Source organism: Schistocerca cancellata, chromosome 7, assembly GCF_023864275.1.
Source record: "Schistocerca cancellata isolate TAMUIC-IGC-003103 chromosome 7, iqSchCanc2.1, whole genome shotgun sequence".
Lineage (NCBI taxonomy): Eukaryota > Metazoa > Arthropoda > Insecta > Orthoptera > Acrididae > Schistocerca > Schistocerca cancellata.
In genome coordinates, this window is record NC_064632.1 from 368,619,188 (window position 1) to 368,633,727 (window position 14,540).

At 40.8% G+C, this 14,540-nt stretch overlaps 1 protein-coding gene across 3 annotated transcripts in view; it reads right to left on the bottom strand.

Moving 5' to 3' along the window:
- Positions 1-1,668: 1,668 nt before the first annotated feature.
- LOC126092607 (host cell factor 1-like) overlaps positions 1,669-14,540 on the bottom strand; it is a 107,966-nt gene continuing 95,094 nt past the window's right edge. For all 3 annotated transcript variants that reach the window (XM_049908309.1, XM_049908308.1, XM_049908307.1), the window contains one exon: positions 1,669-2,085. In XM_049908309.1, the coding sequence (XP_049764266.1) occupies positions 1,994-2,085 (92 nt within the window). In that variant the 3' untranslated portion in view covers positions 1,669-1,993. The remainder of the gene's footprint in view (positions 2,086-14,540) is intronic.

The window sequence follows — 14,540 nt, forward strand, 5'->3', positions numbered from 1 at the left end:
TTCATGCTGTATATTAAAGGTCTTGAAGACACTATTAATAGTGAACTCAATATTTTCACTGATTATGCGGTTGTCTGTAATATGACAAAATTGTACACTTAACTAAATCAAAAAACTTAGTACCCTATGACTACTATATAATTGAGTCAAAATTAAAATTGGTCAGCTCAAACACATGCCGGGCTGTAATAATTTGTACATATATGAAATGGAACAGTCACACTGGCTCAGTTGTAGATAAGGTAGGCAGCAGACTTCGATCCATTGTTAGAATTCTAAGAGCGTGTAATCAGTCTACAAAGGAGATTGCTTATAAAACACTCATCCCATAATACTGCTCAAATTTGTGGGACATGTACAAAATAGGACTAAAAGACAACATTAAACATGTCTAAAGAATGGCAGAAGGAATGGTCACAGGTTTGTTTGTTTGCGTTTGCTTGATGCATGCGGGAGCATCACAGGGATGCTGAGAAAACTTTGGCACACGCATGAAGATAAACACACACTATCCTGGAAATACCAACTTACAAATTTTCAACAACCAGTGATGAAACTAGGAGTCTACTACAATTCTTCATGTATCACTGCCATAAAGTTCGTGAATACACAATAAGATTAATTACAGTGTGCTCAGAGAAGTTGAAGCAATCACACTTCCTGAAGTGGATAAGGGGATGGATTTGGAAGAAGCCCTAATAACTGGTACAATGAAAAGTGCTCTTTGCCATCCATAAATAGTGGGTTGCAGATTATGCATGTATATGTCGGCAGACCAATGTTTTGGAATCCATTTTTGCCTGTACTGATGACTGATGATATTATTCTGTGTGAGATATCTTATACTGTTTGAGCACAGAGTATGTTTCAAAGGCCTCAGTAAATGGTCAAACAATATGTCAAATTATCTGGCAGGTTGTGGCTTTATTAGATGTGTTTGTCAAAAACAGACTGTTTAAATTTAAAACTCGATTCCTGTTTACTAGGTTTCCTGCTATCTAATTTTTTGACAGACTCCTTAACTAGGCTGCCTCAGAAAATTGGCATTTGCACCACAATATTGATCTCATTGTATTTCATTTCAAGATTAATTTTTGGGGCAGTGCACACCAACAGCTGATTTGCTTGGGTGTTTTAGTTGAGTGTGATTCCTTGCATCTCTTTTGAACTGTGTAACTGACGAATTTTACACATGAACAGAAAATTATTTTGGTTCTGTGAAAGGCCTTCTGATACAATACTGCTACAGTATTTGTACAACTTCCAATCTTTTGTGTGTGTGTGTGTGTGTGTGTGTGTGTGTGTGTGTGTGTGTGTGTGTGTGAGAGAGAGAGAGAGAGAGAGAGAGAGAGAGAGAGAGACAGGGGGGGGGGGGCGCATTGTTCCTCGTTCTACAAACTCAGATGATATTTTTATCCAACACTTATGACAAAGCATTTATGTAACTTTAGAGAGTACATTTACAGTTACCTACATACTATTACAGTTAAAACCTTTCTAATGGAAACTTTATAGTTAAGCATAGTTTACACTCCTGAGTACAGATATACTGATAAGTTATTGAAGGCAGGGCTAATAAGGGACCCATTTCACAAAAACCAATTAATATGTCTGTGCTTATATATCCGGGTTTATATTATAAGGATGACATTACAGAGTAAACCAACATTTAAGACAATACAAGAGTCTTCCTCATTTATTTTTTTAAAAAAGTTCATTGTTGATTCACAGTCATGTCACATCTAATATCCAATGTATTAAACTGAACTACTGTTTAAATGACATAAAACAGCAGTAGTTTACAGTTCATGTCACTTTTATGTACACACACACACACATAAAACAGCATTTTGAAACAGATCTCTTCATGTCCACAGGGGATACCTTCACAAATCCTGATTAAGGATAGCAATATATTGTCTTTGAATAATGAAGCACATACTCCTCTTCCAAGCATTTAGATTAAAACAGTATTTGTCTTTCTGATCCTCTTTTAAGACATTTCATCCCTTGTTCTTTTCAGTCCAACATGTGATCTCGTTTGTCCTCTCTTCATGGCTCCAACTTTCATTTGTGCTGCAGCATCTGTAATAACAAAATGCAATACAGTGATACAACTCACATATTTAAAATGCGCAACACAAGTACAAATGACTAAAAATTTCCAGAATGAGATTTGGAAGGTAGGAGACGAGGTACTGGCAGAAGTAAAGCTGTGAGTACTGGGCGTGAGTCGTGCTTCGGTAGCTCAGTTGGTAGAGCACTTGCCCGCGAAAGGCAAAGGTCAAGAGTTCGAGTCTCGGTCGGGCACACAGTTTTGATCTGCCAGGAAGTTACGACTAAAAATTTGTCAGAAACAGATACAGTCCAAACTGCCTGCTACTACGTTTTAGGAGACTGGAGAGAAATGCCTTTCCAACATATATATATATATATTTTTTTTTTTTTACACATAAATTAAGAAGTCACAATACCCAAAATTACTTTTTAATTCCATAAAAATGTAATATTTTAAGACGTGGCATTTCCTTCCATGTAGACGTGTACCTTTTTCTCTTAATTTTTAAGTACTTAATAGGCATATACACTCCTGGAAATTGAAATAAGAACACCGTGAATTCATTGTCCCAGGAAGGGGAAACTTTATTGACACATTCCTGGGGTCAGATACATCACATGATCACACTGACAGAACCACAGGCACATAGACACAGGCAACAGAGCATGCACAATGTCGGCACTAGTACAGTGTATATCCACCTTTCGCAGCAACGCAGGCTGCTATTCTCCCATGGAGACGATCGTAGAGATGCTGGATGTAGTCCTGTGGAACGGCTTGCCATGCCATTTCCACCTGGCGCCTCAGTTGGACCAGCATTCGTGCTGGACGTGCAGACCGCGTGAGACGACGCTTCATCCAGTCCCAAACATGCTCAATGGGGGACAGATCCGGAGATCTTGCTGGCCAGGGTAGTTGACTTACACCTTCTAGAGCACGTTGGGTGGCACGGGATACATGCGGACGTGCATTGTCCTGTTGGAACAGCAAGTTCCCTTGCCGGTCTAGGAATGGTAGAACGATGGGTTCGATGACGGTTTGGATGTACCGTGCACTATTCAGTGTCCCCTCGACGATCACCAGTGGTGTACGGCCAGTGTAGGAGATCGCTCCCCACCCATGATGCCGGGTGTTGACCCTGTGTGCCTCGGTCGTATGCAGTCCTGATTGTGGCGCTCACCTGCACGGCGCCAAACACGCATACGACCATCATTGGCACCAAGGCAGAAGCGACTCTCATCGCTGAAGATGACACGTCTCCATTCGTCCCTCCATTCACGCCTGTCGCGACACCACTGGAGGCGGGCTGCACGATGTTGGGGCGTGAGCGGAAGACGGCCTAACGGTGTGCGGGACCGTAGCCCAGCTTCATGGAGACGGTTGCGAATGGTCCTCGCCGATACCCCAGGAGCAACAGTGTCCCTAATTTGCTGGGAAGTGGCGGTGCGGTCCCCTACGGCACTGCGTAGGATCCTACGGTCTTGGCGTGCATCTGTGAGTCGCTGCGGTCCGGTCCCAGGTCGACGGGCACGTGCACCTTCCGCCGACCACTGGCGACAACATCGATGTACTGTGGAGACCTCACGCCCCACGTGTTGAGCAATTCGGCGGTACGTCCACCCGGCCTCCCGCATGCCCACTATACGCCCTCGCTCAAAGTCCGTCAACTGCACATACGGTTCACGTCCACGCTGTCGCGGCATGCTACCAGTGTTAAAGACTGCGATGGAGCTCCGTATGCCACGGCAAACTGGCTGACACTGACGGCGGCGGTGCACAAATGCTGCGCAGCTAGCGCCATTCGACGGCCAACACCGCGGTTCCTGGTGTGTCCGCTGTGCCGTGCGTGTGATCATTGCTTGTACAGCCCTCTTGCAGTGTCCGGAGCAAGTATGGTGGGTCTGACACACCGGTGTCAATGTGTTCTTTTTTCCATTTCCAGGAGTGTATTATGGTTCCTGTTATGTAACTTTTCATTTACTGTATTTTTCATTTGTGTTTTTACTGTGTAATTTGCAAATATGGCGCTTCCTTTCATGTATACATTTTTCACACTTATACTTCTTTTAGCCCCCTGAAAAACATATAAACAAAGTTTTACTATATATATGGATATAATAGAGGGAAACATTCCACGTGGGAAAAATATATCTAAAAACAAAGATGATGTGACTTACCAAACGAAAGTGCTGGCAGGTCGATAGACACACAAACAAACACAAACATACACACAAAATTCAAGCTTTCGCAACCAACGGATGCTTCATCAGGAAAGAGGGAAGGAGAGGGAAAGACGAAAGGATGTGCGTTTTAGGGAGAGGGTAAGGAGTCATTACAAGCCTGGGAGTGGAAAGACTTACCTTAGGGGGAAAAAAGGACAGGTATACACTCGCACACACACCCATATCCAACCGCACATACACAGACACAAGCAGACATTTGTAAAGACAAAGAGTTTCGGCAGAGATGTCAGTCGAGGCAGAAGTACAGAGGCAAAGATGATGTAGAAAGACAGGTGAGGTATGAGCGGCGGCAACTTGAAATTAGCAGAGGTTGAGGCCTGGCGGATAACGAGAAGAGAGGATATACTGAAGGGAAAGTTCCCATCTCCAGAGTTCTGACAGGTTGGCGTTAGTGGGAAGTATCCAGATAACCCGGACGGTGTAACACTGTGCCAAGATGTGCTGGCCGTGCACCAAGGCATGTTTAGTCACAGGGTGATCCTCATTACCAACAAACACTGTCTGCCTGTGTCCATTCATGCGAATGGGCAGTTTGTTGCTGGTCATTCCCACATAGAAAGCTTCACAGTGTAGGCAGGTCAGTTGGTAAATCACGTGGGTGCTTTCACACGTGGCTCTGCCTTTGATCGTGTACACCTTCCGGGTTACAGGACTGGAGTAGGTGGTGGTGGGAGGGTGCATGGGACAGGTTTTACACCAGGGGCGGTTACAAGGGTAGGAGCCAGAGGGTAGGGAAGGTGGTTTGGGGATTTCATAGGGACGAACTAAGAGGTTACGAAGGTTAGGTGGACGGCGGAAAGACACTCTTGGTGGAGTGGGGAGGATTTCATGAAGGATGGATCTCATTTCAGGGCAGGATTTGAGGAAGTCGTATCCCTGCTGGAGAGTCACATTCAGAGTCTGATCCAGTCCCGGAAAGTATCCTGTCACAAGTGGGGCACTTTTGTGGTTCTTCTGTGGGAGGTTCTGGGCTTGAGGGGATGAGGAAGTGGCTTTGGTTATTTGCTTCTGTACCAGGTCGGGAGGGTAGTTGCGGGATGCGAAAGCTGTTTTCAGATTGTTGGTGTAATAGTTCAGGGATTCCGGACTGGAGCAGGGATTGGAATGACTCCTTACCCTCTCCCTTAAAACCCACATCCTTTCATCTTTCCCTCTCTTTCCCTCTTTCCTGATGAAGCAACCGTTGGTTGCGAAAGCTTGAATTTTGTGTGTATGTTTGTGTGTCTATCGACCTGCCAGCACTTTCGTTTGGTAAGTCACATCATCTTTGTTTTTGTGTAAAATTCATTCTTTTTCCCCCAACATCAGTCTCATGTAGGTAAATTCTTAATATGATTACATCACGACCTTAACACTTCCTTCGAAAAACTGACCAACTTTAAAGAACCAAGAATATAGTGCCAAAACGTAGAATTTTCAGACAAGAGTCTGCACAATACCAGCATCTGTCAACACATACAGTCTTCCAAAGGGTTCTAAATCATCATTTTATCCCCTGTACATTGCTATTGTTGAGACATTTATGACTGTACTATACAGTCCCATATTACCTGTTAACAATTGCTTTGCAACGTCAAAATAGTGCACTATTTGAATACAATTAAAGCATATCAGTAAAAGCCAACTCACAGCTATAAAAAGTAGTATACACTGGACATAACTGATATTTGCGACGGAAACTGTGGGATTTTAAGGTAAGCATGACATATAAGAGGCAGATGACACCTGGTAAGTGAACTTTAATAGAGGAAAGTGTCCTCATGAACCATGGACCTTGCCATTGGTGGGGAGGCTTGCGTGCCTCAGCATTGCAGATAGCCGTACAGTAGGTGCAACCACAACAGAGGGGTATTGGTTGGGAGGCCAGACAAACATGTGGTTCCTGAGGAGGGGCAGCAACCTTTTCAGTAGTGTAGGGGCAGCAGTCTGGATGATCGACTGACCTGACCTTTTAACACCAACCAGAACAGCACTGATGTGCTGGCACTACAAACAGCTGAAAGCAAGGGGAAACTACAGTCGTAATTTCTCCTGAGAGCATGTAGCTTTACTGTACGGTAAAACGATGATGGCGTCCTCTTGGGTAAAATATTCCGCAGGTAAAGTAATCTCCCCACTCGGATCTCCAGTTGGGAACTACTCAGGAAGATGTTATTAGGAAAAACAAAACTAGCATTCTATGGATTGGAGTGTGGAATGTCAGATCCCTTTGTTAAGCAGGTAGGTTAGAAAATTTAAAAAGAGAAATGGATAGTTTAAAGTTAGATATGGTGGGAATTAGTGAAGTTCGGTAGGAGGAGGAACAGGTCTTCTGGTCAGATGAATACAGCGTTAAAAATACAAAATCAAATAGGGGTAACGCAGGAGTAGGTTTAATAATGAATAAAAAAATAGGAACGCAGATAAGCTAATACAAACAGCATAGTGAATGCATTATTGTACCCAAGATATAAATGAAACCGACACCTACCATAGTAATATAAGTTTTATACCAATTAGCTCTGCAGATGATGAAGAGATTGAAGAAATGTATGATGAGGTAAAACAAATTATTCAGATAGTTAAGTGAGATGAAAATTTAATAGTAATTGGGGGACTGGAATTTGATAGTAGGAAAAGGAAGATAAGGAAAAGTAGTACGTGAATGTGGACTGGGGGCAAGGAATAAAAGAGTAAGTCACCTGTAGGATTTTGCACAGAGCATAACCTAATCATCATTAACACTTTGTTTAAGAATCATGAAAAAAGGTTGTAGACGTGGAAGAGAGCCGGAGACACCAGAAGGTTTCAGACTGATTATATAATGACGAGGCAGAGATTTAGGAACCAGGTTTTAAGTTGTAAGGCATTTCCAGGGGTGCATGTAGACTCGGGCCATAATTTATTGGTTATGAACTATAGATTAAAACTCTAGAAAGGTGGGAATTTAAGGAGATGGGGCCTGAATAAACTGAAAGAACTAGAGGTTTTCGAGAGTTTCAGAGGGACCATTAGGAAACAATTGACAAGAACAGGGGAAACAAATACAGTAGAAGAAGAATGGATAGCTTTGAGAAATGAAATAGTGAAGGCAGCAGACGCTGAATTAGATAAAAACACCAGGGCTAGTAGAAATAAATGGGTAACACAAGAGATATTGAATTTAACTGATGAAAGGAGAAAATATAAAAATGTAGTAAAGGAAGCAGGTAAAAAGGAATACAAACGTCTCAAAAATGAGATCGACAGGAAGTGCAAAATGGCTAAACAGGGATGGCTAGAGGATAAATGTAAGGATGTAGAGACTTATCTCACTAGGGATAAGATAGATGCCGCCTACAGAAAAATTAAAGAGAACCACCTGTACAGATATCAAGAGCTGAGATGGAAAACCAGTCCTCCACAAAGAAGGGAAAGCCAAAAGGAGTATACAGAGATTTTATACAAGGGTGATGTATTTAAGGCAAATATTATGGAAATAGAAGAGAGCATACATAAAGAAGAGAGGGGAGATTTTATACTGCGTAAAGAATTTGACAGAGCACTGAGAGATCTAGATAATATTCCATTAGAGCTACTGACAGCCTTGGGAGAGCCAGCCTTGACCAAACTCTTGCATCTGGTGGTCAAGATGCACGAGACATACGAAATACCCTTTGACTACAAGAAGAATATAATAATTCCAATTCCAAAGAAGGTGCATGCTGACAGGTATGAAAATTACCAAACTATCAGTTTAATAAATCATGGTTGCAAAATACTAATGTGAATTCTTTGCAGACTAATGGAAAAACTAGTAGAAGCCTACCTCGGGGAAGATCAGTTTGGATTCCGTAGAAATGTTGGAACATGTGAGGCAATACTGACCCTACAACTTATATTAGAAGCTAGATTAAGGAAGGGCAAACCTACGTTTCTAGCATTTGTAGACTTAGAGAAAGCTTTTGACAATGTTGACCGGAATAATCTATTTCAAATTCTGAAAGTGGCAGGGGTAAAACACAGGGAGCGAAAGGCTATTTACAATTTGTACAGAAACCAGATGGCAGTTATAAGAGTCGAGGGAAGCAGTGGTTGGGAATGGAGTGAGACAGGGTTGTAGTCTCTCCCCGATGTTATTCAATCTGTATATTGAGCAAGCAGTGAAGGAAACAAAAGAAAAATTCGGAGTAGGTATTAAAATCCATGGAGAAGAAATAAAATCTTTGAGGTTCGCCGATGACATTGTAATTCTGTCAGAGACAGCAAAGGACTTGGAAGAGCAGTTGTACGGAATGGATGGTGCCTTGAAAGGAGGATATAGATGAACATCAACAAAAGCAAAATGAGCATAATGGAATTTAGTCGAATTTAAGTACGTGATGCTGAGGGAACTAGATTAGGAAACGAACACTTAAAGTAGTAGATGAGTTTTGCTATTTGGACAGCAAAATAACTGATGATGGTCGAAGTAGAGAGGATATAAAATGTAGACTGGTGGTGGCAAGAAAAGCATTTCTGAAGAACAGAAATTTGTTAACATCAAGTATCGATTTAAGTATCAGGAAGTGTTTTCTGAAAGTATTTATATGATTGTAGCCATGTATGTATGTATGTATGTATGTATGTATGTGAAATGTGGACGATAAACATTTTAGACAAGAAGGGAATAGAAGCTTTTGAAATGTGGTGCCACAGAAGAATGCTGAAGATTAGATGGGTAGATCACATAACTAATTAGGCGATGCTGAGCATCACTGGGGAGAAGAGGAATTTGTGGCACAACTTGACTAGAAGAAGGGATCGGTTGGTAGGACATGTTCTGAGGCATCACGGGATCATCAATTTAGTACTGGAGGAAAGCATGGAGGGTAAAAATTGTAGAGGGAGACCAAGAGATGAATACACTAAGCAGATTCAAAGGATGTAAGCTGCAACAGTTACTCGGAGATGAAGAGGCTTACACAGATTATAGTAGCATGGAGAGCTGCATCAAACCAGTCTCTGGACTGAAGACCACCACCACCACCACCACCACCACCACCACCACCACCAACAACAACAACAACAAAAACTTAAAAAGAAACAGGTAGCCTGAAACTGAAATATAAAGTAGTACTGGTGTGTGTGTGTGTGTGTGTGTGTGTGTGTGTGTGTAAAAAAAAGAGGGGGAAAGAAAAGAAAAGATAACAAGTCTCTAGGTTTTCAAGCCAGTAGCCCAGTCCTTGAGAGCAACAGATATTACAAGCAGAACTAGTAGTACAGGGAGAGAGGAAGTTATTCAGAATCACTTGCCCCACAAACTACGTATCACTTATGAGTCTTTTCTCTTCCCCCTTGCCTGTTTAATGAGCACTAGGAGTGTACATAAAGTTTTGAAAGTGATGTTACATGTTATCCTTTTTTTTTTAATGCTAATGTAATGATTTAGGATGGTTTCTGGAACAAGCTGAAGACAAGAAGTAAAATCAAGAAAATTCCTACAATGTTGTTTACAAAATTCAACTTAGATTGCAGGACATACACAGCATGTGGAGACACACAATGTGGATCTTTAATAATGTGTGACAATCAAGCACCAAACATTGAGGTCACCTTCTGAGTAGATGAGAGTAGGCAGGTGTCAAGCACATTGAAATTCTGGAATCATACACTTTTAAAAATTTCCGTAATTTGGTTTCACCTAAGCATTTTATTGAGTAGTAGAGCTATGTTATTTAAATTTGTTTGTTTTGAATATGCTGCCAGTAATTCCTTATTTCCTTCCTTTTTCACCAAAGAAAATCCTACATATTTATCACGTTTTCCCAATGAGATTGATTAATGATGTACTTCAGGGTTTTCCGATTTGTTGTTGTCTTTTATGCACAATTTTTCAACAACTTACCCAGTGTTCTTCAGATGCTATGAATTGTGCTGTTATGTGTACTCTTTGCCTTGACTCCACCCAGAGTGTGAACTATTGCTGGTCTCACATTGCAATTATTTCTCATTATAGTTGACTGTGAGTTTGTTTTCTGACACCCACTAAGACCTTTGAAGCTCTTTTACTTTTCAGAGCCTGTACTGATATTCCATGAAATGTACATTCTCTCAGCATTCCCTAGCTCTGGTGGATGTGATGGCCATCAAGACTGTAATATTTTTGAGAGTCAAGACACTAAACTTGTTTAGATTTAAACTTCCAAACATGTGTGCTAGGTTTTCTGCCATCTTTTTACTGACAGACTCCTAAATTATGTTGACCCAGAAACTTGTGTTTGCACCACAATATTGGTCTCTCTATATTTCATTTCACGATTAATTTTGAGGGCTGTTTGGCAACAGCTGATTTGCTTGGTTGTTTTAGTCGGGTGTGTTTCTGCTGTTCCTTTGCATCTCTCCTCAACTATTCTAAAAGTCTGCTCCACTGGTGAAATGCCACATTTGCATGAAATGCGGTACACACACCTAGATTTTAGAAACCTAAACTGCCTAACATTACACTGAAGATCTTTTAAAAATCTTTGTTCACGGAAGTGAAATACATTGGAGGGCATGTTTTTGTAGGAGTCTACCAATATTTCTGGATGTTGGCCCAGCATAAGGTAGGTAAGTGATTCCTGGCTTCTCTTTCCCTGTCTCAGTCTCAACCAAAACTTATTTCCCAGGTATTTTAGGTTTTGACTGCAACATCCACTCAATTTGATGATCTGACAAGGGAAACTCCCCATTGCACTGCCTTCAGATTTAGTTGTAAAATGTCCTAGCAGTGGATAGCCCGGCATGAAAACTGGAAGAAGGTGTACTGAAATGTGAAAAAAGAAGCAAATTATAAACAATGGACAGTAGAAGCTTGAGATGAGCAACATTGCAAGGTTAACTGTGTTGTGGTTGTGTGGTCATGGTGCTGCACTACAAAGTGGGAGATCCATGTTCAAATCTTCCTCTTGCCCAACCCCACCCCCTTTTATTTATTTATTTTTCAGAAATTCATTAACTGTCTGTCTGGGCATTAACGTGTCCACTACATATGAGTCATGTGATAAGAATATATTACTGTAGCAAGTAAATGTGTTGAATGCTGAGAGCAGGAAATATGCTGCATAACCTCTCACAGAAATGAAATTAACAAATAAACAGTGTGAGCCATGTTACACCAAAGGAATTCTCGAGTCAAAACTTCCAAATGGAACACAAAGGTCAAAATGTGGTACTTGTGTGGAACAAATATAAGGTATGTACATCTGGAGGTTCCATTCTTACACCTTGATGTGGGGAGTTTCCCTTGTGAGTACCTCCATAGGGCCATTCCATGTCAGTTCAACCAGGGGCTCCAGCTCATAGTCTCAGATTTGACTGAAATTCAGTACACTAATTCTATCATGTGTGGAACACTCGTGTACAAAGTATTAGTTTCCACTGTCAATTAGTTCCAGAATTATGACTTGTAACAGAAGGTGACCCAGAAATTGCAACCCACATCTGGCAATCTATCTTCAGACCTAACTTCAGGTCTTAAGAACTTTGGAACTGTTCCACACAGTCCAGTGAAATTTTTACAACCCAGTAACATCCATTTAGAGAACACACTCCATGAATCAAAACACCAACAACATATTTCTGATGGAAAATAAAAAAATTCCAAAATGTGATTAAAAAATGTAATACGTTAAAAGGTACATATTGTAGCTGCTCTCTATGCCAAATATTCACTCAAAAAGGGTATAAATTTTTTTGTGGTAAGCTTAATGTGGCTTAAACACACACAGAACTTATCATGCCCATATCAGTCACAAAAACTGAGTTACATGCACACGAAAAGACAATAATTTGAAAAATTAACTGAAAAACATGGATTTTTCCAAGTGTGGTAGCACAAAAGGGACAAGTGGTATCCAAGCCAAATTTCACACACTGCATAAGTAGACCATAATGATATATATCTCAAAATTTCAGCATGTTATTGCAAGACATTTGTCTACAATGGAAGATGACAGATATATTTGGTGATGTGGCCATTGTTCCATAACACAATTTTGTAAAAACATATCGTAAATTGTTCTGCCTCTTCTTATCCTCCCCCACAACTGTTTAATCACTAAGCAACAGCATATAGACAGATTAACACAACCTATCATTAATGTTTACTGCACCTTAATTGCTAAAAACCAGTCGATTGTGCTTCGAACAGGAGTTCTCCCACACTTTAGCCACTGTACTCTGTACATTGAGTTGCAAATTGTACAGTCTTCCTGACACTGTGGTAGGAACAGGAACTGTCATAAGAATAAGTTCAAAAGGAATCCAACACCTGTCTGCCAAACGGGGCCAATGAAATGATCTTGCTCGACCTGCTGGCGCCATGAAGTTCACAAATTCATCACCTTCTGCTTCACAGCACACTGCAACACATCCTAAGTACCATTTGTCATCATAAACAGTAATAACATAGCAACCTGGTTGTATGTTGCTGCTTTTGCTTCTGAATCCCGAGTCAGATACATTGTGAAGACACATGTTGTGCATGAACCTATGGTTATAACTGGACAGTCTGCTCATCTGCACGTTGTCAGAGTCCATTGGAGAGAAATGATGATGGCTCCTTGTGCCTGCAACAGTTTCAACATGTTCTAGTCTGCTTTTTAGCAACTCTTTGACTGATTTCACCTCATCTTTTGAAACACAGAATGATTGTATGCCAGAGATATTTTTCTGTTCCCAGGTAAATAATTGAAGAGGTGTTAGAATGTGACCTTCTGTAGGGTGCTGCAGACTAGCTCATGATGCCATGCACTTAATGGTAGCACCAATACCATCACATACATTTTTACCATGACTTGTTGCGAAAAAATTCCATTCTGCGTGAATCTGAAAATCGTGGTAATGCATGCATAAATTTATGAGATTTTTGCAGTTTTTGTACTGACTAGCTGCCCCATCACTGAAGTATTTCGCAAAATGAATGTGATGCAGCTTGTTTTTCACATACGCCATGACAGTGCGAAAGTGGGCATGAACTGCAATAGAATCATGAATTAAACAGTCACTAAAAACTCACAGGTTCATGACAGACACATCACCTGATTCACCTCTATAGTAAATCGCAAATGGCTGGAGAGTTGCTTGAATGTTTTCCCAATGATATCCTTGGATGGCATCTTTAACTATAAATGCATAATTTTCAAAAAAGTCTAGTGTTACTATAATTTCATCTTGTTTCAAATTATCCTTACAAAACTGGAGATAATCTGATTGTGCTGTTGCTGTGAAGGTGTGTGTGGTCAGTTTGTCCGTTTTTGACAACACATTTCAACAAAATCTTCCACTGTACTTTGCTTTGTTTCAAGACTTGTGCAATCCATGTGTGTCCATTATTTATAAGAAACAAGTTCATCGTCATCCATAAGGAGTTCACCATACAGTTTGTTATTCATGTGTTCTGGAAGATTTGCCTTACCAGGACACTTTTCACACCTGTTTATCATGCACTGGTAGGAACTGACGTCACACACTAGCAGCTTCATTGCACCTTTGTAATCCAGACCAAAATCCTTTATAGCAGCAAACATCAGCTTACCATTTTGATGGATCTCACATACACAAACATTGTGTGTGCCCCTTGCACTTACAGGAACAATCCATTTTGGCCGAAGATTGAAAAAAGATGATAAACCTACTTTGGTATTGGGATACTTTTCCTTGAATTCTACATACAGTTCTGATATGTTGTATAGCAACAGTCTTTTTTTTTGCATCTGTACACGAACATTTCGCATTTTCACCGTTACATAGTCTTTTTTTTCAGGCATTATTCGGCGGCAGTCATTATTTTCATAAAACTCCAGCACTAGCACCTTTATTTCTGAACTCAATTGCTTATTCCTGAGCCAGCTGAAGTTGTGGAAGCACTCCTTGGGTTGCTTTTATTTTCCTAGCTTGCTTTACCATATATGTAGAAACATTGAATTCCAATGCAGTGTAGTCAATAGACCAGCTGGAAGGTGCATGGGTAAGAATAGCTACTTTTTTCTGTCGTGTGAATATGGCACATTTTTCTTTCAAATCATATACAATTTTGTCAAAATCAGAGCATTTCTGGTATGATTTCTGTTCCTTTGGAGCAGATAGTTCTTCCTCTTCTAGCGTTAGTGTTTCAGCATGTGTTTTAATTCCATTTGAGCTTCTTGTAGTTTTCTTCTACCATAGCTGGGCCTGCCTCTTTTCCCAACTTTGTGCGTCTTCATGGGAGACAAACCAAGAACAGTCACTGAAGTATTTAATTGCTCACCCGCTGTCAT